The 25072-nt window shown below is 39.8% G+C and overlaps 1 protein-coding gene across 8 annotated transcripts in view; it reads left to right on the forward strand.

Annotated features, from left to right (window-relative positions):
* The first annotated feature begins 6746 nt into the window (after window positions 1–6746).
* zdhhc5a (zDHHC palmitoyltransferase 5a) overlaps window positions 6747–25072 on the forward strand; it is a 43282-nt gene continuing 24956 nt past the window's right edge. For all 8 annotated transcript variants that reach the window (XR_015087142.1, XR_015087141.1, XR_015087143.1 and 5 more), the window contains exons 1-2: window positions 6747–7246; window positions 20286–21900. Coding sequence is in view for 2 of the 8 variants with exons in the window: in XM_086033620.1 (XP_085889746.1) it covers window positions 21737–21900 (164 nt within the window). In the remaining 6 variants the exon portion in view is untranslated. The remainder of the gene's footprint in view (window positions 7247–20285; window positions 21901–25072) is intronic.

Here is a 25072-nt window from a genome sequence, read left to right on the forward strand (position 1 = left end):
TTTAACCTATCAAATCATTTTTACTCAACGATACATGAATGCAGTTCATTATTATTAGCAAACATGAACAAGCAATGAGAGTGGACTCCATGGTTGAAAGCCTCCTTGGAAGTGGCGTTACTGACTTCTGGAAGGAGGTGAGAGCTCTGAACAGAGGCGGCACATCGTTTCTTTGTACCCTAGAATGAGTCTCACATGCTGAAAACATAGCTGCTCTGTGTAGGTAACTTTATTCTGAGCTTTCTGTGTTAAAAGTGGCCTCTACAAAATGCACACTATTGCAAACAGTGACACAGTGGAAATCACAGACAATGAGGTGTATTGAGCCATTACACAGCTAGCTGGCAATAAAGCCAGTGACATTGACCAGCTCATTGCAGAGCCCCCCAAATATACAAGCAAGAGGATTTTTGCCCTTTTGGCAATCTGTTTTACTGGCTTTATATACCACGGGCTGTTGCTGCACGCCATGTTGTCTGTTACTTTGGTCCCTGTCATCAAGGACAAAGCAGGAAAGAAGCTTGGATAATGACAGCCTAAAGGGAATGGTCGATATGGCAGAACTCCTTGTCACGGCTCAGCTTCAGAAAACAAGTTGGCTGCGATTGGTCGTTAACAGAACCCTGAGCAATTGTGATGTCATTTTCAGTCGACAGAAGTGACAAAATGGCCGCCCCCAGAGATGGCTAAAAAGGGGGCTGCTTAAAAGACACTTGGATGATCTTAACATTGGCACTTATATAAAAGGTTTGCATGTAAAAATGACATCAGTACTAAAATGCCCCCCTCAAAAGACTCTGTAGTGATTTCAGGGCTTTTTTTGTGATTAGATTTACAACAAATTGGCCCGCCCCCTTTTGGAGCTCGGCTTGTTATTTTTTCGGTCTCAGCAGTCTACGTCCCAGGAGGGAGGCAAGCGTGGTAATATTACTCGCTTTGTCAGTTCTGTTGTCTAAAACGGCGACCGATCGCCACCAAAATGCAAATGCACATTACTACTCTTCAACATGTGAAAGTATAAAAGTGTTCTGCACAGTAGTTTGGATTTATTGACATAAAACGTGAGCTCATCATGATCACCTCACAAGAAATCAAAAATACCGTGACGATCACTTCTCCACTTACACAGGCTGAAGTGGACAAGAGCATGAATGCGCACACGAACCCCGACTGGTTATATTTCGGACATTTAGCTATGCTAAACACGTGTCAACTCTCAGGAGGCAGACGGCGACTGGCAGCGGGCAAGCAATCAGGCAAGCATGGATCTTTATCCATTAACTACTTCCAGGAAAAGAGACCTAATATTAGGCCAAAATGTTGAGTAAAACTCATAGAAAGTCCATCCATTCTTTGGGTCTTCTTTAATGGAAATGTCGTAATTGCAGTTTCGATCTCCTCACTTGTGATAACTTTGCCCATATCTTCTTTTTGTTGTTTTGCTAAGCATTTTAGATTAACAGACTCAAGAAATGATCCTGGGCCCTCACCTTTAACTTCTGATGTACATAAATGTTGATAAAACTCCTTAAATTTTGTATTGATTATATCATTATTGGGGTAAATATCATCTGATTCCGTTTTTTTTTTAAATATAGAGATTTTGTAACCTTTTTGTTAATTGAAGCCAGGTGCTTTCCTAATTTATTAACTGAAATTTAAGTTTGTTAGAATTGTATTTAATATCTTTAGCCTTTTCCAACAACATCATATCTATTTCCATTTTCTTCTCTTGTAATTTAGTTATTATTATTTGGTCCCCATTTTTATGTTTTATTTCCATTTCACTTCCATCCATCCATCCATTATCTATAGCGCTTATCCTCACAAGGGTCGCGGGGTTGCTAGAGCCTATCCCAGCTGTCATCGGGCAATAGGCGGGGTACACCCTGAACTGGTTGCCAGCCAATCGCAGAGACATACAAACAACCACACTCACAATCACAATCACATTTAGAGTGATTAAATAACCTACCATGCATGTTTTGGGAATGTGGGAGGAAACCGGAGTACCCGGAGAAAACCCACGCAGGCACGGGGAGAACATGCAAACTCCACACAGGAAGGCCGTGGTCGGAATCGAACCCACGACCTCTGAGCTGTGAGGCGTACGTGCTAACCAGTCGACCATGCCGCCCTCCATTTCACTTATTTCTTGTTTTACTTTAGCCAAATCTCGGTCCGGGTCGCTGATAGTGTAGTGGAACACACGCCTGAGTTGTGTGCGGGTAGTGTGGGATCGGTTCCCGCTCAGTGACGGTGTCTGTATGTGCTCTGAGACTGGCTGGTGACCAGTTCAGATTGTAGTCAGTTGGGATAGGCGACAGCACCTCCCCACAACCCTGTACGGGATAAGCGGTGTGGAAGATGACACATGACACACAAATCTCGGTCCAATCTATGCTTCCTTTCTGCTGCAAAGGCTCTCATTACTCCTCTAATATAAGCTTTAAAGACGTCCCATATAATACAAATATCTGGTTATCTTGAGGGTCAACTTGCTGCACATTAGTCAGCATGAACATATTAAATTGTTCTCTTATATAATCTAGGAATTCCTTGTCCATTAAATATTTTCTATTCATTACCAGGATCTATTTATCCGTGTATTTTCTATTGGAGACATGGTGCAAGAGACAAGAGCATGGTCGGATATTATAATGTTAATTTCACACGATAAACAATAATTAATTACCCCTTGAGACACAAAAAGATACTTCAATTTACTAGAACTCTTTTGAGAATATGAATAATATGTTTAATCTTTTGAATTTGGATGCAATGTTCTCCATATATCTTGAAGAGCATTTACATAAAGACATTTTGCTACATTTTTAGGGGCATTGATCTTCCTGTTTTTTGTCATACTATCATGAGTACTAAAAATATTATTCAAATCCCATCCCGTAATTATTAGTCCGGTTGAAGAACTGTCCAATCTACTTTGAATTTCACGTAAAAATGCCATATTGGATGCATGAGGCCTGTAGATGTTCAAGGGAGTATACAAATTACTCCAAATTTTGCATTTTATTAAAAGATATAGACCATAGTGATCTGAATGTTGTGATATTAACCTAAAAGCTATTCTCTTATTTATCAATATTCCAACTCTACTTCGAGATGAATGAACTGCAATGAACTGCAGCAAAAGCCTTCCCCACCCATCGCCTCTTCAATATATTCATTATTATTCAATTTGACCAGTCTTAAAATTAAGCTCTTGAAGAAAGACTATCAATTTTTTCTCGATAATAGATAATTTTATGCTTTTTTATGCCCTCTTGTTATCCATTTACATTCCAAGTTACCGTGTTTATCAATGTTATCATTTAGTCATTTTATAATTACATCATTACATGTTATATAAATTACCATAATTCCAAACAATATACTTGGCATGATAAATATTTTTCAAGTAATCATATTTTCATGAGTGGCCGCAGAATTGGACATGGAGACGGACATGATGACAGCCTGGATGAAATTGACAATCAGAATGAGGACGTCGAGAGGACACTACCGGAACAGATCCACAAGAAAAGTCTAATCACAACATACAAATGAAAGTACTTGACAAAATCATGAGTACTAAATTGCATAGATACATCGTTGTTATTTGTAGCCATGACATTTATTCTGCCTCAGTGGATGGTATGTAAAAGCAATTTAAAAAATAATCTAATTGTATTTATATACATCAGTTTGCATTGTAGCCTTTGTAATCAATCAATGGAAATGTCCTCCTTATTTCTGACACCATACAAGAAGAATTTACACATTGTTTGATACATACAGGGGGTGCAAAAGTAGGTATACAATAGTATCGCATTGGTGAAATTAGTCACATGAATGTATTTCTTTCTGTTTTCTTAATAAACACAGTAAGTATTGTATAGGTTTTATCTTTTTTATAGCTGCAGACCTACTTTTGATCCCCCTGTATATTTACAGTAGATCTATTACAATAATTTAAAGAGAAAGAAAATGGCATGGGGTATGCTGAACAGGTATGTTGATGATATTCCTGGAACATGCTCAGAGAATGTAGAAGCTACAAAATAAAATGAAAATAGATAAGTTCATGGGTGTCAAACTCCGGTCTTCGGGGGGGCGCCCTCTTGCATGTCGTAGAGGTTTCCTCCTGCAACACACCTGATTCAAACGATCAGGATCGGGATCAGGCCCCTGCAGAACTTGCTGATGAGCTCATTTAAAAGAGGTGTGTCGCAGCAGGAAGAGATGGAAAACAGGCAGGACAGCGGCCCTCGAGGACCGGAGTTTGACAGCTGTGTGTTATATGATCACAAGTACAATCAAACTATGGAAGGATGTAGCAAGATTTATTTGTGATAAAGTTATCACAAATACTGATAAATCTGCTAAATATATTAGCAACGTTTTACATACATAAATGTAAATTTGGAAATCACAAACCGTTTTTCCCCACTAAGTATTTTATTTTAAATTATACTTGGAATCAATTAGTGCCTTTCAGAACAAGAAGGCCAAGAAGACTTGTGTGTGAAATACATTGTAGGCTGTAGATTTAAAAAAGTAACGTTTTATTTCCCTTAATCTATTTTAATTACTGTGTTATGATTTCCATTTTTGTATTTAGTTTTATAATGTGTTGTATCCATCGGGCCAGGGATGGATGAAAAGGTACTTCCTTTCAAATTTAGGAAAGGACAGCAATGTATCAAAACGGAAGCCAATCGTACGTCAATACGTCTCGATTTCCGGGTTGTTGTTTTTGTTTTTTTCAATCCACAATGCCAGCATTGAACGCCATGCCTTATGCAATACTGACACCTAGGGGTAAAAACAGCGCACAACACGTATCGTTAGACAGCGTTGGGGGCTCATCCCATCCATCCATCCATTATCTGTACCGCTTCTCCTCACAAGGGTCGCGGGGCGTGCTGGAGCCTATCCCAGCTGTCTTTGGGCAGTAGGCGGGGGACACCCTGAACTGGTTGCCAGCCAATCGCAGGGCACACAGAGACAAACATCTGCACTCACAATCACACCTAGGGGCAATTTAGAGTATCCAATCAACTTACCATGCATGTTTTTGGAATGTGGGAGGAAACCGGAGTGCCCGGAGAAAACCCACGCAGGCACGGGGAGAACATGCAAACTCCACACAGGGAGGCCGGAGCCAGGATCGAACCCACGACCTCTGAACTGTGAGGCGGACGTGCTAACCAGTCGGCCACCGTGCCGCCGGGGCTCATCCCATGTATCTTAATTAATTCGAAACAGGACTTCAAAATTAATATCTACTCCTCTACAATGTATCAATTCATCTATAAGTGCACCTAATTACTGCAACCCCACACACACCTTTATTCATCAAAAACAGCACTTATTCATAAAACATGGAAAAAATATCAAACTGAGCACACATTCAACATTACTTGAACTGTGCATAACAAGAACATTATATTCTTTACCAACTAAAAAAATAATAAGATAAAATAATTATAATGAAACAAATAACTAATTTAAATAAGAGGTGTAATCAGACTAGAAAATCCTCATATTATCATACACGATCATGGCTTGCTCTGTTTTAATCCTCCTCAATGTCCTTCCAAAACTATCAGTTTCCTTCTAATAACCTCAAAACAGTCAACATTTCGTAAACCTGAATAAATTGTTATGCAATTATTATCAGAGTATTGGGCGATATTCCTCTTTTCCTGTTTTGCCATACCTTCCCATAATTCCTTAAATTTCAGTGTGGGTGAATCATGGACCCAGCATTAAAATGATCATCTTAAAATACTTAAAATATGATTGGTTAAGCATAGAATCTTTGAGGTAGCCTAACAAGTGATTTTTGTATCAAAAAAAGCCCCAAATAGAACAGACACTCAGCATATCTAACATAATATGAAACAGAGCGTGGGATGAGCCCCCTCTGTCTATCAATACATGCTGTGCGGTGTTTCTACTCTTAAAGTGGTAGTCAACCGCAATATCTTTACTGGCCCATTCCCGCCAGTAAAAAAAAACAAAAACACTTTTTATTGTTACTTCCCCGCCCCTAGTCCCGCTGGTTAAAAAAAAACACACACACAAAAAAAAGTTGCACTCAAAGGGCATGAAAAGTTGACTTTATTAAGGTATTATTGTATACTCGTATTTCACGACGTGTGTTAAAATAGTGAGAGCTGTGGTTTTATAGGCCTTAGCCATATAACCCATTCCGCCAATGGATCTTTTTTTTTTTTTGCAGAAGCGCCTTTCCACCAGTGGAGGAAAAAAAGAGCGGTAGGACCGTAGGTATAACCACTTAGTGCGTGCAACCCTTTGCTTCAACGTAATGGGCTGTCACTATATCATTTTTATACTGGAGCAAGACGATATGAAAGCATTGCCTATTAATTCATATCTACTTTGCGCAAAGGCGTCGCTACATGTTTTGTCCTAGTCTAGTTTCCGTAGTTAGCATTTAGCAACCTTCTACGCATGCGCGACTCAAATCGTGCAGCGGTTACAGATCGTTTATTGACACATCCTCCACCCTCAATATTTGCCAAATAATAACAAATGGAAACGGGGATAAGTGGCATGTTCATTTTGACGAAATTTGCTTAAAACCTTCAAAACATTTGGATGGAAACCCAATGAGAGGGAGAGAGACAGAGAGAGAGAGAGAGAAAGAGAGAGAGAGAGAGAGAGAGAGAGAGAGAGAGAGAGAGAGAGAGAGAGAGAGAGAGCGAGCGAGCGAGCGAGCAAGAGAGAGAGAAAGAGAAAGAGACGCTTCGGGTGGGGTGGCTTGGTGGCGGTGTGGAGTTAGCCTTTTGTCACCCAATCAGGGCTGTGTCTATTGTGACTCATGTTCCTTGACGTCAGTTTTGGGATACAGATGAATGTCTGCCTCTGTAGAATCCCCAAAACATCGGACTCTCTTCTTCAAAATATTGTGTTAAATCTAATCCCAGCACCAAGGGCGAGAACTGGCACAAATCGGAGCAGTTCACCCTTCTCTATACTTAACCCAACAAATGCCTGACGTACGGTAACAGCTAGCTTGGCTAGTTAGCCAGACAGCTCAGCACCGTATTCGAATAATGGAAACGCTATCCTCATATAATTAACTCACTCATTTTGCGAGCGTGCTGAATAGATTTTATGTGGATGTGCTCGACTGCTGCTTGCATTATCTGACAAATGAAAATTTGGATTAACCGCAACACTTTTGGACCCAGAGCCGTTGTCTGAACCTTGACAGGTGAGTTCTAACCTACTACGTTACACGCATAGCCAAGGGTACTTATCCTTTCCTCTCCCTGCTGCAACACAGCTGATTCAAATGATCATATAATCATATATATCAGCAAGGTCTGCAGAAGCTGGACAACGATCCTGATCATTTCAGGTGGGTTGCAGCAGTGTGACATATAAAACATACAGGATACCGGCCCTCGAGGACAGTAATTGCCCACCCCTGCTTTAGGCAGTGGTTATTTTGCCGTGCCCGGCTCTGATTGGTCAATTGCCAGAGGGAAGAATTCTTGACCAGCTGTGAATCGGCTATTATACCGTGATTCCAGTAGGTTGGTCGTGAATTGGTTATTTTAGCATGATGTGTAGGCTGCTTTGTTACGGTTTGTTACAGGATTGCACATGAACTGACTCCCGATTCCAGCAATGATTTTTAGGACAATGTCAGTCCAGTAATTTTGTATTTCCTAATCAAAACATTAGCCTACCTTAAAGAGGGAAGACAACGCTAAAAAAGTCTGAACAAAAGTATGTTCTATGAGCCTCCACTAGTCAAAAAAGGGAATTCTGATTAATATTGTGTTTGTGAAATATGGGTTAAAGAGTAAAATCCACCTGTTTTTAGCCATCTCAGGGTGCGGCCATTTTGTCACTTCTGTTGACTGAAAATGACATCACAGTTGCTCAGGGCTCAGGTAACGACCTCACCTGTTTTCCAAAGCTGAGCCATGATTGTTTGTTATGATTGTTAGGAGATCCCTGGTGCAACTGTGGTGTCATTTTCAGTTGACAGCAAGTGGAAAATGGCTGCCCTCTGACATGGACAAAAATGGGTGGATTTTAACTGCTCAACTCATATTTCCCAAACGCAATATTAATCAGAATGCCATGTTTAGACTATTGGAGGCAAATGGAACGTACTATTGTCAATAATTTTTTTCGGTTGACTTTAACTTTGCTTAAAAAAAAGGTTGAACTTCAGAAACCTCTTGAACTTTTCTTAATTCTAACCCCACCCTCCTTTAAAAAAACTGTTTTACCTCTTTTCATTAATAACGCTAGAGCTGAATGATTTTAGGAAAAAATTGTACTGTGATTTTTCTGACTAATTTTGCGATTTCAATTTCATTTGCGATTTCTTGAAATCAAGCTTCAGTGCAATAGTCACAATCTACAGTAACATTTACAAACATGACACAAAATACCATTATAACATCAAAAACATTAAAAGCTATTACTCTAATAATGCAAGGACACTAAAGAGGTTTTGTGAGGGAGGCAGTCCTTTGTCAAGTTTTTAAAAGATGGTTCAAGTTAGGCGTGCACGATGTGTCTTTTGAACATCGCGATTGCGATGTGCGCATGCGCGATAGTCACATCGTAGGACGTGCGATGTTTTAACCTTTTTTTTCTTAGAACACGAAAACTTTTGTTTTGCTTCGAAAAAAGCAACAAGCTACTCCGTGCTCTTACACAGCCTGTCTCGTTCACCCCTTCCTTCCTGCCAATCAGTCACCGGCCCCTCCCCATCCACTCTGCTGTCTGCTCTGAAAACACTAAAGGCCGTGATACACCAAAACGACGTTCACCAACAATGATAGACGCTTACCCCCTGTGGCGTCCGGCCGGCTGTCGGCACGTCACGCTTGCAAAACACACCGCAGCGCCAGACAGCTAACGCTGACCATTAAAGTACCTTCTGCGCATGCATAAGACGTAATACGCTTCCATACCATCGGCAGCGGTAGTCACCATTTCTCATGGTTAGAAAACTCCAACCGGAACGATGTTGGCCGGGGGCTTATTATAACAACGGAAACAATGTATTCGGCTCTATTCTTCGCTCACGATGAATTCCCACGCGAAGTAAACCATCACGTTCTTGACACGGTATTGTGAAATACTTACATTGTCAACCCTCGCTCTTGTACTTGTAAGAAGATTAAGGCAGCGGAGGCGTGCTCACTGTTTTTCCGCCTTTGTCACTTCACGTTGGTGCTCCGCGCGCTGATTTGCTAGCTAACAGCCAATCAGAGTGACCAAATGTTACGACTGGCGACGCTGATTCAACAAACGTAAACGCCCCCAAGACGCTTACAGACGGGTTATGACACTACGACGGTGGCCACTACACCAATCAGACGGCGCTTAAAGACGCCACGACGCTTAACGACCTCCGACGTCGGTTTGGTGTATCAAGGCCTTAACAGGCGAGGAGATGACAGTGGCAGAAGCGGCAGTGGATTTAGTCCCCAAAAGAAAGTCAACAGCCAAAATATGAAAGTATTTCGGCTATAAAAAGGAAGATTCAGAACAACAAAACATCCTTTGCCAACAGTGCCTCACCGTTGTTGCTGCAATCGCCGTCACAAGCCCTTGTATGAGCAGTTCAAACTAAGAAGTGGGACCCGAGGTCAAACTTCATCTACTCAAAAATAATTACAGACGCCTTTGCCAGCACAACTGCTTATGATAAGAAGTCCAAACAGCACCGACAAATCACGGATGCAATATGTTTTACAGACCGTTTTAGTGATTGTTTTTTATTTTTGTAAACAACTCAGGGGACTAATGCACCTGATCTTTAAGTTTTAATATTCGTGTTCTAATTTGCTTACAACTTTGCTGCAGTTTCACAAAGGTTGTTTTTATCTTAATGTTATATTTTTGTAAACAACTCAGGCGCTAGTACACCTGCTTTTGAATTTATTTGAATATTTTATAGTTTAGTTTAAAGGTGTTTCTAACTCTACTGCTGCTTTAGAGGTTTTTTATTTTCTTCAGTTTTTTGAAATGACTCAAGGGTCTAGTGCACCTGTTCTTTTTATTTTTTTGTTTAAAATATGTTTAATATTTTGCTGCTGTTTACATTGAAGTGTGAAATACAATGTAAAATAATCTATTATGTTACAGAGACATGACTTCTGTGATCCCTTTTATATACAGCAATCATCATTCACAGATGAAGCCCTTCAGTCTGGATTAAATGATATTATATGAATACAATGATGTCATTGTGAGTTAACCAAATTATTCCCAAACAAATCTATTCAAGTCATCTGGTGAAAATTTTTAACATCGCAATATATATCGCACCCCCCCCCCACAAAAATCGCAATATCATTTTTTTCCAACATCGTGCAGCCCTAGTTCAAGTATTACTGTACTACTTGCCCTCAAGTATAAATATGCATTTATGTGCAATTGTGTATATGAAAATCAATTTGTAACCTCAAAATGTTTTACATTTTGAACTAATGTACATGTTCTTTGTACATAAGTCAATATTTTTCCAATATTTTTGCTAGAGACTTAACTGCTTCAAACAGAGACAGAGCGCTTAGCTGTATGGCTTGAAATACATATCATGGTATTATTTGAATCTTTTGGTCCTAACAGTAATGGTGAGTGTAAAAATCAAAACGAGAATATTTACCATATATTTTCAATATATGGTAAATGTATTTTCCATACATGCAAAATTATATGGAAACACATGAAAAGATGTAAAGATATGAGCAATATATGGTAGAATGCATGGTAAATTTATGTAATACATGGAAAAATATGTGCATTAACCCATTAAGACCTAAAGCGCCTTTCTCAACAGCTCCCCAAAACCTAAGGTCGCCTTTGGAATTACCCTTGAAAACCTGAAGTTCTCAGAGAAATTCAACACTTACAAAATGATTAATATCTCAGCCCCTGTAGCAGACAGAAACATAATTCCAAAAGAATTAAAGATCTTAGACATGTGGCTTTCATACAGGCATAATTTATTATTATTTACTGTTTCAATCGAAGATGTAAAAATAACGTGTCAGTGCAAGAGAAGCACTATTTTAATGAAAATAAAATCGAGTGGTAATCACCATCCTCTATTCTGTTACAAAGAAGTCAATATCATAATTGTCTACAAACCATATAAGATAAGAAGATAAGATAAGAATGCCTTTATTGATCCCACAGTGGGGAAATTTTCAGTGTTACAGCAGCAAAGATATAGGTCACACAGGGATCATGTTCGACTGGTTCCACTGGTCACTGGCGTTACTGGTATATCACTGCCGTTACTTACTTTAATCAGAGCTCCCGGCGATCGACGGCGTCCGCCATTAGCCTAAGTTTATACTTCAATGCACATATAGCATGACACTTATGTTTAGTCGGTATCCTTGCATTATCGGCGTCTAAATCATGAACTGCTTTTCTAGTTGTATCTGTTCCGCCTTTTTCGATTTACTCTTTGAGGCCTGAAATGATATTATACATCCCCTAATAAAGGCTTTATATGTTTCCCACAATATCACAGGCGACGTATCAATGGTGTCATTCACATAAAAAAACAGAGCAGTCTGGGAGTATATATACTGTTGGAATTTAGTATTAACCAATAATTGTGTGTCAAACCTCCAATGTCACTGTGTTCTATCCAAATTTGAAACCGTGAGGGCACAAGTGACAGGACAATGATCAGATGTAATAATAGCATTATGCACATACACCAACATCCTCCCATCCACCAGAATATAGTGTGTCCTGGAATAAACATTGTGCACAGAGGAATGAAAAGAGTATTCCCTTACTGATGGGTTTAGAGTTTGCCAAACATCCCAAAGACTCATATTTTCCAAATATATTTTAACAAAGCAGCTGTTGCTACTTAGTGTAATTTTCTTTGGTAGAGATTTATCTAAATATGAGTCTAGAACTAAATTAAAGCCCCATAACTATTTAGCAATGTAATTATAGTGGAATGCATCTCACCCTTATCCAGTATATATCATCCGCCAATGTGGATATGTCTATAAGACACTCCTTTTTTAATAATTTTGGCCACCCCACTGGCTTTTGCAGAAAACAGAGAGAGGTATAATTTACATCTAGTCTATTATGAGACTCATTCTTCAGATGCTTCTCTTGCACAAAAACATCTGCTTTAAGCGATTTTAAACGGGATAGCCTTGCCTCTTTTGACAGGCTCATTTACCCCTTTAACGTTCCATATACAAAGGGTCAAATCCACCATTGCGTCCACTTGCATTGTCCTGCGTGTATCCAGTTTATTGCAGCATAGGTCCATTACTCTCCGTATCTGGTTGGTCAGAATATGTATGAATGACAGTAGCGGAGCCTCGCAATTAAATGCCGAGGTGGAGCATCGGCTCCCGAATCAGGAGTCTCCATTCCTCTGATGCATGTTTGAATTGGTCTTTCCAATGATAAAACTTCAATATTCTTCCATTTAGCTGGATATCCCGCATCACACCAACAGACCAGATGACGTAGTTGTGCGGCATAGAAATATTGTTGTAGATTCGGAAGTGCCCATCCTCCACTGTCTTTTTTAAGTTGTAAAGTGGCATATCTCATTCGTTTACCTTCCCATATAAATCGAGATTTAAGAAATTGGTCCCTCGGGATATTCACAGGCAGGGCTAAAAATAAATACAACAGGCGTGGCAAGATATTAATTTTTACCACACTTATCCTTTCGCATATTCTCATTGGGTATGTAAGCCACTTGTCCATATCTTCCCTTATAGCTTTGTCAATTTGTCCATAATTTGATTCATATAATTTTGAAGGATCTTTTGTTATATTTAGGCCTAAATACTTTATTAGTTTGGCATTCCACTTTATTTTCCAATCCTTTAATTCTTGAGTCAGCATACAATTAAACATAATGACCTGCGTTTTAGATATGTTCACTTTGTAACCTGAATAAAGTCCACATTTATCTAGACTTTGTTTAAGGTGGAGGAATGAGTCTGATGGATTATTTAAATAAATCATAATATCATCTGCAAAAAGACTAATTACATGTTTTTGATGATCAACATTAATCCCTTCAATTTTATTATCATTTCTAATCATCTCAGCTAACGGTTCAATATATAGCGTGGGACTCAGACAACATCCCTGTCTGGTTCCCCTTTCCAGTATGAATCTGTCAGATAAAGAGCCGTTGATTTTTGCTCTAGCCGTGGGTTTGTAATATAATGACCTAATACATTGAATTGATTTTGCATTGAATCCAAATTTTTCCAAAGTCAAATACAGAAATTCCCCAATAACTCAAATGCTTTTTCTGCACCTAACTGATTAAAGCTGCTGGAATATTACATCTACGTATTTCATGAACAATATGCAGTGTTCTTCTAATATTATCTTGTGTTTGTCTATTTCTTACAAACCCACATTGGTCTTCATTTATTAAATCTAGTACAATTGTTTGAAGTCGGTTTGATATGATTGAGGTGTACATTTTATAATCAATATTTAATACTGATATAGGTCTGACAATATTCCTTATTTTTCAGTGGTTTAGTGATCACCGTGATGATTGCCTCTGTCCATGAGGAGGGGATTTGGGCCCTTGCTTTAACCCAGTTATAGGTGGAGCAAAGTAATGGTGTCAATTCTTCACGAAATGCCTTGTACCACTCCGACAAAAATCCATCGCTGCCAGGGGCCTTATTTGGTTTAGTTTTCGGATGGCTTTTCGAATTTCCTCAATTGTTATTCCCGCCGTTATTTTCTCATTTTGTATTGTGTCTATTGAAGGCAAATTCAGGGGCTCAAGAAGAGCCCTCATATCAGTCTGGTCTGAGGGTGATGTCTGGGAATACAGATCATTGTAATAGTCTCTAAAAATATTTCTTTTGATTCAAACTTCGCTTGATTTGTTTTGGGGTCATGAATTTTATTAATGGTATTTACCGCTTGTTCCTTTTGCAGGCGTCTTGCCAGCAATTTCATTGCTTTAGGACCTGATTCGTAATAGGTTTGTTTCAGATATCTTGCTTTAGTCTCCATTTCATGTTGGAGCAGATTATTAATTTCCTTTCTTATGTCAGTCATCCGTTGTATTATTTTAGAATCACCTTTCTTCTTCCCCTTATGTGTCTGTTCCAGGCATTGCAATTCTGCAATATTATTTGTATATTGTTTGATTTTCTCGTTTTTGGGATTACTTGTGATTGTTACCAATTTGCCTCGTATAACTGCTTTCAGAGCATCCCACAATATAGCTGGGTTCGTTTCCCCGTTATTGTTTTCTTTCAGATATGTCTTTATAGCCATTTTAATTTGTTCTTTGACCGATTTATTGTTTAATATTCCAACATTCAACCTCCATATTGTATCTCTCCTTTTACTATTCAAGCCTATCTTCAGGTAGACTGCACTGTGATCTGACATATCCACCACACTGAAACTACATTCTTTGATTTTATCTCTGTCCACGTTCTGCATAAAGAAAAAATCTATTCTGGAATAGGTGAAATGTGTGGCTGAATAATGAGTAAAATCTCTTCGTGAAGATTTCAAATCCCTCCACACATCAAAAAACCCCATTTCATCCCACATATTCTTCACTAGTTTTGTGATAGACTTCTTATTTTTCGTAAACTAGTCGTATCCAAGTCATAATCCATCACCACATTGAGGTCTCCCCCACAAAAGCATATGCCTTCCGCTTCCAGGGCAATATTATCAAATAAGGTTTTTTAAAAAACCTTTATTACTCTCTGGTGGTGCATATATATATTTACTAGAGTTATCATTGTTTGACCTATCATTCCCTTCACAATAACATAAGTACCCTCTTTGTCCTATATTTCTTTACGAAGTTCAAATTGAACCATATTTGATATTAATATTGCCACCCCTCTTTTACGAGTATTAGAATGTGAACTAAAATATGTATTTCTGAATCCAAACCTCATTAATTTCTCATGTTCTGTTTTCGACAGATAAGTTTCTTGTATGAAGTTTATATGTGTTTGGACATTACCCTAGCCGTTTTAACTGGGTTTCCCAAGTATCTTAACTTCTTCTTGGTTGATAATTATAGCCTTTCAATACTATACAACTTGAAATTCTCCAGCAGGCTTCTTGTTAATTTAACATGAACAAACAAACTAGTCCTAACTATACTCAAACAAAACGACCTCCACAAAGGTGAGTCAACAACCCACCTCTCAACTTGACCATCTTCCTGTTTTGAGGAGGAAGGTCTCCCATGAAGAGAGGGCCCCCGTCCAGCAATGAGATTTAACCCAATAAGGAGTAAGATTCTCTTACCAGTCATTGTGACATCTCAGTCTCCCGTTTGCCAACTGCATACATGTCCACGTCCCGTCAAAACCACGATTACATCATCTTCCTTCTCAGCAAGTCACCATTCCAGCTGCATTTCACCTCAAGCCAACGTCGATGTGGTTAATCCTGTCTTTCTTCCCCTGAGTTGATATTCTTGCAGTCATCCTCGTGCGCGTCAGCTCGTCTCCACGGCGCGGCTGCTCCCGGTGTAGTTCCACGTTGCCGTCCTAGTCGCTTGAAGCTTCTTCGCGAGGGCGGCGCTCCCGTCTTCGGTCCCGGCGTCGTCCACCTCGTATCCTCTCTCCCTCAGGTCGTTGGTTGCGTCTTCCGCGCTGCCATAAGTTTTCACCTTGTTGGCCGAGTGTATGCGCATCTTGTTGAGAGGGGTCTGGAAACGGATGCCTTATCTTTTTAAGACTTTCTTGACTTTGACATATGCCTTACGCTGTTGCAGCATCCTCCCGAGTAGTCGTGCTGAAAGAAGATGATAATCGATCTGGTGGGACGGTCGGATTTCGGCTTCAGAGCCAAGATTCGGTGTGCATGCTGAATTTGTAGTTCGAAGTCAATCGCCAATTCCTCACTAAGCCATTTGTCCATAAACTGTGCACATGAGTCACCCGTGGATTCTGCTCCCTCTCGCATGCCATAAATCCGCAGGTTATTCCGCCTGGATCGTGATTCCAAATTGTCCAGTTTGTCCATCAGTTTTTGTTGTTCCCCTATTACTTCTTGTAGCACATAATTAGCTTCGCGGCTCCGCAACTCAACTTCCTCTGTGCGTTCGAGGGCAGCCTTTATCTTCTTGTTCTGTTCTCCGATATCCGTAGTTATTTTTGAGAGTTTCTTATCAATATCTTCCTTGAAGTCTGACAGCTCTGTTTTCATTTGAGTTGTAATTTCATCTCTATGAGTTCTCAACTCTTCATTCCATTGTGTAATTCTTGAATCTGTTGGCTAATAGCATCCAAGCTGCCTTGAAAGGACGCCATGTTAGCCTCCAGTGTTAGCTTGCGGTCACAATTCGCGTTTATCCTTTCTTTTCCGTGGTTGTCCGGGATTCTTTTACTCTTTAATTTTGTTGGAACTCCACTCATCATCTCAGCATGAAAACTAGTTATATTTATCTCGAGTTTCGCAGAGTTAAAGGCGTTGGCTTGCGGGAGCTCTTACTTTACACGTCCATGTCGCTCCACCGCCCCACCGGAAGTCCAGATCTATACATTTTTCAGTTAGTTTTTCCACACTAAACTTTTCTTTCCAGTTCCGCCATGGAGCTCGATGTATTTGTGGCCAATTCTGCCATGTCTTTAAGTTGGTTGTTATGTTGTTCTACCTCCCGCCTCAAACCTGAGACAGCCACCTCATTTTCGGCCCTCAATGCCGCAATTTCACCTCGCAGAGTATTGCAAATGTCCAACCCAATCCGAGTCAATTTGGCGTCCAAAGATGCAATCGCAGCAGCACTTGTTGGTTGCCTCGCGGGGGCTCCTCGTTAGCATTGCTAGCGGCCTGGCTAGCAAGCCTGGCTAGTGTCGTCATTTTCAGCCAAGGCTACAATAGAAGAGTACACCAGAGTTTAGTTTTTCTCCACTTACGCTCCGCTTTCCTGCACTTTCATTTCAAGGTCAATTACGCTCATAGTGCACCTCCAGGGTGTTTTAGGTCGACATGAAATGGTCTTAGTTATAACAGGAGCAACAGCATCCAGGACATTTGAGATTTTCCAGGTGGAATTATCCATAAATTCATCAACAGTCTCTGCATTCACAGATTGTAAAACAGCCATAATTTTCATAAACATATCGCTTGTGTCATCATTCTTTTTTTTTAGTAGACACAATGGTTTACTGAACACAGAAATGATGCTTTAATCGATTTAACATCAACAGATGAAATGTCAAAACCTTTATCATAATAATGCATGAGACTTATATAGCGCTTTTCTTTTAGAGATAATGAGATTAAGAACGTGACCTTGAGTATGTGTTGGATTTTTTACATGTTGTGAGAAACCAGAGATATCAAGTATAGTATAAAGTTCTTTGGTATTTTTATCCAAATTGTTGTCAAAAATATCAAAAATAATTGGGAGGTCAGGGAAAAATAGGACGTCTGATAGACGAGCGTGAGCAGGCGTAAGGATGACTAGAGTCTTTACACTGAAATAATTATTTAAAAATGGCAACAACTCCGCCGCCTTTTTTGCCACTGCGATATTTGTTCGGGAAACAAAAATTAGTTTGTGTTGCCTCATTCATTATAGTGTTTTGGCAACCTTCTGTTGGCCATGTTTCACTGAGGATAAATAAGTAAAGATCATAAGTCATAAAGATGTAATTAATCAATCGTGCTTTGTTAACTCTTGAACTGCCAGCCATTCGTAGTGCAGCTAAGCCCCTGAGTGCCAGCCATTTTTGAGGATTTTAATCTTTGAAGGCCCACAGAATATTGTGTTTTATGGCTATATAGACATGGGACCTACAAAAAAGAAAGTTAAGACTCTCGTCTTTCATCAGAAAAAAAGTTTATTTTTAGAATTTGTTATTGTTTAGTAATCTGCAGTAGAACATCGGCAAGTTTCACTGGAAATCCTGTTTCTGGGGAAAAAAACTGAGATATTGAGGGTTATGTGAAAAGTCTTTATTTCAAGTAAAACTTCATCTCTGACACCAGCACCAATTTTGTTTTTATGACACCTCAAGTATAGAAACAGTACTTTTCTTATTAAAAAAATAAATAAATAATTAAAAAAAAAGAAAAATCTAAAAAATGGCAAAAAACAATATACCGGCTATGTTCAAGTATCTTTATAATTTTATAATTGAATACATTGTAATAGTAATTTGCAATTTGCAAAAAATGTATGAACATTGTGCTATATACAGGCGCATTTATGTGCATGTGTGTGTGTGTGGGTGTGTGTGGGTGTGTGCGCGTGTCTGCGTGTGTGCGTTCGTGTGTGACTGTGTGTTAACTTCGAGCTCCAGAAGCATATTTTTTGGGGGGGTACGGGAGGTTGGAAGCCCACAAAAAGGATACACACAACACCCCAATACATGCTGAGAGTTGTTTTTGCGCAAACCCAGTGATGAAAGTCCCTGCCAAAACTGGTTTGACCCAGTCAATCCAAAAGGGGAAGTACTCCTCAAAGCATGGTGTAATCCATGGATACATCGACGGTGCAACACCCACACCCCCACCCGTGACGTGTCAGAGAGCCACAAGAGAAAAGAAGTAGATATAAGCATGCTCTCCGAGTCATTGTTATTTTTATCAGCTGATGTCAAATTCTTTGTAGCTTTTAACTCTGAAAAGAATGTCTTCCAGTGTCAGCTGCCTGCATATATCCATTTTTCGATCGGCAGCATTGCTCCTCCGTCTGTGAATTAATTGCAAATTTCGATATTTTAGCTTGAGGATCGATACTTAAAATTGAGCACTCTGGATCAGAATATCGATATTTTGGTCCACTAGTTCATCCCTAATGTTAAACATAAAAACAGAATACAATGATTGGCAAATCATGTTCAACCTATATTTAACTGAATACATTGTCACAAGATATTTAATGTTCAAACTGGTAAATGTTATAGTCTTTAGCAAATTTAATTAATTTAGAATTTTATGGTTGCAACACGAGGGCGGCACGGTGGTTGACTGGTTAGCACGTCCGCCTCACAGTTCAGAGGTCGTGGGTTCGATCCCGGCTCAATTTGTGTGGAGTTTGCATGTTCTCCCCGTGCCTGCGTGGGTTTTATCTGGGTACGCGAATATTTGTCTCTGTGTGCCCTGCGATTGGCTGGCAACCAATTCAGGGTGTCCCCCGCCTACTGCCCAAAGTCAGCTGGGATAGGCTCCAGCACGCCCCGCGACCCTTGTGAGGATAAGCGGTATCGATAATGGATGGATGGATGGTTGCAACACGTCCCCAAAAACCTGCGACTGGTGGCAAAAAAAGATTGAGACAGTTGAGGAATGCTCATCAAACACCTGTTTGGAACATCCCACAGGTGAACAGGCTGATTGGCAGCTGATGAGGGCCATGATTGGGTATGAAAGGAGATTCCCTGAATTGCTCAGTGGTTCACAAGCAAAGATGGGGCGAGGTTCACCTCTTTGTGAACAACTGTGTGAGAAAATAAAAGAACAGTGTAAGGACAATATTCCTCAACGTACAATAGCAAGGAATTTAGGGATTTCATCATCTAAGGTCCATAATGTCAACAAAAGGTTCAGAGAATCTGGAGAAATCACTGCATGTAAGCGGCAGGGCGGAAAACCAACATTGAATACCTGTGACCAGAGGTGGGCATTCGTCAGTACTTTAGTCCGTCTGTGAGTTCTGCCCGGTCAGTCCGAGTCAGCCAAACATCGTCCTCCTGACACACAGCCAAATAATATTAAAAGTAAAACAGTGTTATCTACCTTTCGGTCCAACAGACACAATGACGTGCCCCAGATTGTTTTTTTATTTCACTGATCACCACGCTGTGTGTGTGTGTGTCTGTTTTCATTTAATATTTTTCTTTATTTGGCATTTCTGCTTGTGCAGCGCAGCGTCGGTTGTCGCCGACGAGGGACAGACTGGGACCACGTGGGTCGGTCGGAAATACAACGGGAACTTAGCGACGCTCCCTGCTTATTTCAGCAAGACAATGCCCAACTACACTCTGCACCTGTCGTGTTGTAAAATACGACAATGGAGACCCTGGACTGTTGAACAGCTGAAGCTATACATTAAGCAAGAATTTGAAATAATTCCACCAACAAAGCTTCAACAATTAGTGCTAAATAATAATTTTGGACTCTTAACATCTCAGGTTTCATATTCTTCCTTCGAGAAAACATAGATGCCATTCAACAACCCCACCCCTAATGCAGATTGCCTTGAGTTGTTTTACTCAATATCAAACATTTCTCCTTTTGTGTTTCTTTAGGTGCAGTATCCTGATCAATCCCCATACTGGAATATTTTTGATGGACAACTATTTGAATTTAATTTTTCACGAAGTTTCATCTCCAAATACCAAAGGATCCAAACTGTCCTGCAAAGAGACATCAGATCTTAAGCGGGAGTGCTCATTCGGTTGTGGATTTTTTTGGCTGGGGAAACGATATCCTCAAAAATCTCAGAACTTTAAAATGACCCAAGATTTGTCTATGGGTCAAACAAAAGATTTTTTCTCTTGAGTGCATTCTTGCTTTTTCTAAAAGCCATTGCTGGCTATTAAGGACAGAAACTGTGTGGGCACTGGGTACACATAGTTGCTAACATGGTAGAAAAATTCAATTAGTTGTGGTCAGATAAAGTAATCTTCAGTAAAGCTTTTGATTTGACCTTTTACTGATGTCACCGTATGCATCTGCAAATTATTTGGATGAATATTTTTTAGTTGCTCAATGTAAATTTTCTCATGAAAAAGTAATTGGCATGGATACCAATGGATTGCACCCAAACTATTTTCTGAGTCTCACGGCCATCAGTTCTTTTTTTGTCAATCCAATCCCTGGTGCCGTTCGTACGTCAGGGCAGTCTGAATCAACTCCTGTTATTTAATAGAAATGCCCATACATAGGAAAACCAAGCTTCGAGATTGGCACATTTACAGACTGTTTTGCCTAATATGAATGTTGGACTGAAAGCAAGTTGTGTTTATTGCAATTTTTTCAGACTCAGTTGCAGATACTCTGAATACAGATCTCTGTTTTTGTAGTTGCATTTGACTGTAAGATAAAAAAAAAAGCACATTTTCAAATTTAGCTTGAGTTCCACGCAAGTGCAATTAACAAGGAGGAACACTGGAAGGCTAATGTTGAAGACAGTTTCAAATGTTTCTTACTATAGGCAGGTTTTCCTTCTTCTACTGATGTGCGTTACCCAACTCCCTTATTTTGATAAACATGGAACACGGAACATGCTAAATTATTATATTAAACAAAAAAATATCTTTTCTGCATTCCAGATCAAACTTGGTATTCAGTGATAAAAATTGACAAATGCTGAATACTTGATGTTAATGTTTTCTGGGTAACACTCTAATTGCAAATTTTTCAACATTTTAACAAGCCCTGTATGGACATCGGTGGATTTTGTTGCTGAAACAACACAACTTTTTTTTTTGGTATTCGCATCAGGATTTTTGTTACTTCTGAAGGTGACCTTTTTCTGTCCAATAGAAGGAGAACTATGTTATCCCTCACATCTCGTTGGATTCCTTTTAAGTGCAGTGTTGCTCTCTATTCAAATGTGCACGTTGTTTCTATGAACCATAATTTCAATTCCAAAATCACAAATCCACTTGGTACACCAATAGGAACATTTAACTGAATGACGACTCCTACAGCATTGCAGCTGAGAACCAAAACATCACTGCACAGATAGGAAAGGATGACTGGTGGCATTATTAAGAGTGAAGGGCAGGCTCCAGCCTCTTCGCCCCTGCCCCATTCCGTGAACCTGTCCAAAAGACCACTGCGACCCTCACGCTATGTCCCTGTGTCAGCAGCCACTTTCTTCCTGGTTGGCTCTACTACACTGTTCTTCTGCTTCACGTAAGTGTTTTACACCAACGCACGTATGGCAATGAGCTCCAAAATTGCGGCACACGTACACACCCTCGCACACACGCACACATACCCAATCCACACACATGTATACTTAACTATTGTGTTTTTTTAGGTTAAGTGGCATTTGTCTTTCATGTTTCAGTTACTTAACATAAAATGGTAATTAAGCGGTGGAAGTTTTGTCGGACTCGCCGACGTTTAAAATTAGAGACGGACAAGCCTATAGATGGGTACTATTTTTTTTCCCCTGGAAAAAAAGGCGAATGACGGTCGATGGAAGGGTACCCACGATGCAGACGGATGACGAATAATGGACGCTCAATTTTTAGTAAAATGCCCAGCTCTGCTGTTACCACATTCACCTTCTGATGATGCAGCATCAGGAGCAACTGGTGGTTCAGTATCTTGCTCAAGGATACTTCGACACGGTCACAATGGCCGTGGATCGAACCCACAACTTCTGGGGTGGGGTGGGACCACTCTACTGAGCCATGCTGCCCCTGACGAGCTATGCCGCCCTGACAAATGGTAAAATACCGGCAGCTATGGTTGCCATAACTACCGGTAAATTACAGAAAAAAAAATTCTACATTTATGGTACAAAAAGTTTATTTTCGCAGAAATAAGTATTTTATTACTGCTGTAAAAAGTTTTGTAGTATTTCTTGATTTTTACTGTAATTAAAAGTATTTACCACGTTGACATACAATTTTCGATTTTGTCGCTTTTGACTGTTGCTATTTGACAATTTTTTTACCATAGTTTCTACGAACCTTTTTTACAGTGCTACTGACCGATCGAAATGACGTTTTTTTTTTTTTTTCAAAATTGCTGGTTTTGCAATTTTAAAATAGCATTCCACAGTGTTAGTCCCTGTTATTCGGATAGGGACCGGTCTGGCCCTTGATCAGTGAAAATATACGTTTAATTGATGCCCATTGAAATGCATTAGGGGAAAATAATATACAGATCGTATACGGTACACAATTAATTACAGATCATAATTAATCTCAATTGTTTTAATCTCTTGACAGCACTAGCAATTACATTTAAAAATGTATCTTATCATGTTGTTTTTACGTTATGGTCTGTTATTGCGTTATGGGCCTCTACACCTGCAAAGACTGTATAATATATACTGTAAGTGCAGTATATACAAATTCTGCAAAATTTAAAGAGGAAAGAGGCATTCTTTTCCCCACAACTTATGCACTTTTGCAGATGCCTTAATCAGAATGTCTCTGTGGTCAAGAATTAAAGCACCCTTTACACATCCTATTCTTGTCTTGCTAAAATTAACCCTGGGAGAACATGTAATTAAGCAACTGGACACACCGACCCATATACTACTGGACCAGTGGTGATTCCAGATTTCGTTAGATGGGCACTTTACCCAATTTTGACGATCCCTCCTCCGTCTGCAACCTGGTACCCTTCTGTCATCGTCCCTCCGTCCTTATTCATAAAAATAAACGTCTGCCGCTCTCGTCCTTTTAAATCGCCCTCCCCCCAATAAAAACATCTGTACACTCATAAACATTATTTAAAGCCCTTCCCTTCCTTTAAACATGGACAGTGCATTAATGAGTACAGTAATCTAGGTCCACAATATTGAAAAAGATTTAAAAAAAAAAATAAAATAAAAACAAATAAAAAGTAATGCAAGGAACACCAGTTGAACTACTAGCAGGCACTTGTTGCTAATACTAACAGCTAGCTGCTCGCCACTAACGCCGGGGACTTGTGTCGTATCATAAAATAACAGCGTAGTTAACTAGCGGTTTGTTAGCATCCTAAATTAGCGACTGAATATGATTTTGGGATGGCGCTGTGTCGATGTTGGTGGCAAGCGTTGATGAGGGAAGCCGAAACTTTGAAAACGCAAGTCAGGTTAGCCGTTACGCCACCACGTGGGCCAACTTCAAAGTAAAAGTCTACTAAGGCTATTGCATTGGCATCAATAACTCAATGATTTTTTGCTAAGCTTTATTTTGGAGATAGCCTTTGCGAAGGCAGTGTGTTCGTTGAGTATGTTTGTAGCGTCCTTGACAGGTCTGCCTGAATGACGTTATCGGGATAAGAGGCAGAAAAAAAATCCATTATCATTAATTTGAGGTCTCGTCTCACCCCAAGTTGCCGTAATTCTCCCATACATGCGACTTACGTAATTCATGAGAGTTTTCAACTTCCTCTGCTGCTATTATAGTGAATCCGGACCAATCGCGTTGCCGTAATGTGAACGCGCGATTGTTTTTTTTTTTCACCAACCGTTCCGCAGATCGTGCCAGGCCTGAACCGTGGTGCTTGATCCGTATGGATCATGAATAAAAGATGATCCGTTGCACCACCAGTTGTAATGCAATACGTTTTCAGTTTTTATTGTGTTATTTCGCAATAAAATAATTACTGCGAAATAAGACAAGGTTATTTTTGGAGGAAACAAAAGACTTCCACTTCTGGGTCATTTACGTGTGCTTTGGCGCTCGCAGAGATTTTTACGCTCTAAAGATGTCCCAGACAAGGGCATACTTTGCATGCAAAGGGATAGGGTATGTATGAAATGTTAACAGTTAATTAACAAAACAAAATTGCTATCCACCTTTTTCCTACGCCCAATATATACCTTATCCCGGATTACAAACACAAGACGTGTTTCTGTCAGTCAATGAAATGTCCAGTTATAATCCATGGTATTACATGTGTTGAACTACGAGAGGGCAGACTATGCCTGTGCAATGTTTCTGCAGGGAACGCACATGAAAAGTGTTGTGCATGAGGTTAATAAACACGGCTCCGTAATATAGCAGAGGAGAACAGCGGTCTTTCTTTTTAAAAGAGTGCAACACAACACGTTCAGTCTGTATTTGACCCGTTTAGGAACGAATAGAGGGACGGATGAAAACCCACTTTCGTCCTTTTTAAAAGACTTCTCGTCCTGCATCCGTCCGTCCACAAAATGGCCATCCGTCCTGGACGGACCTGGGACGGAATGCCCATCTCTGGATTTTGTTACTGTGACAACTTGAGGTGGAGCAAAGGGTAGAAAAATAAATAGTGCCCTTAAAGAAAATAGAAGCGTGTTTCCATTGTGGAGGCAGCAGTTCGTTTGCAAAACTATTTGGCCCATGGACACATCACTCAACACAATTATGTGTAC

The sequence above is a fragment of the Filicampus tigris genome, chromosome 6 (genome assembly GCF_054856515.1).
Source record: "Filicampus tigris isolate MCC_2025a chromosome 6, RoL_Ftig_1.0, whole genome shotgun sequence".
Taxonomy (NCBI): domain Eukaryota; kingdom Metazoa; phylum Chordata; class Actinopteri; order Syngnathiformes; family Syngnathidae; genus Filicampus; species Filicampus tigris.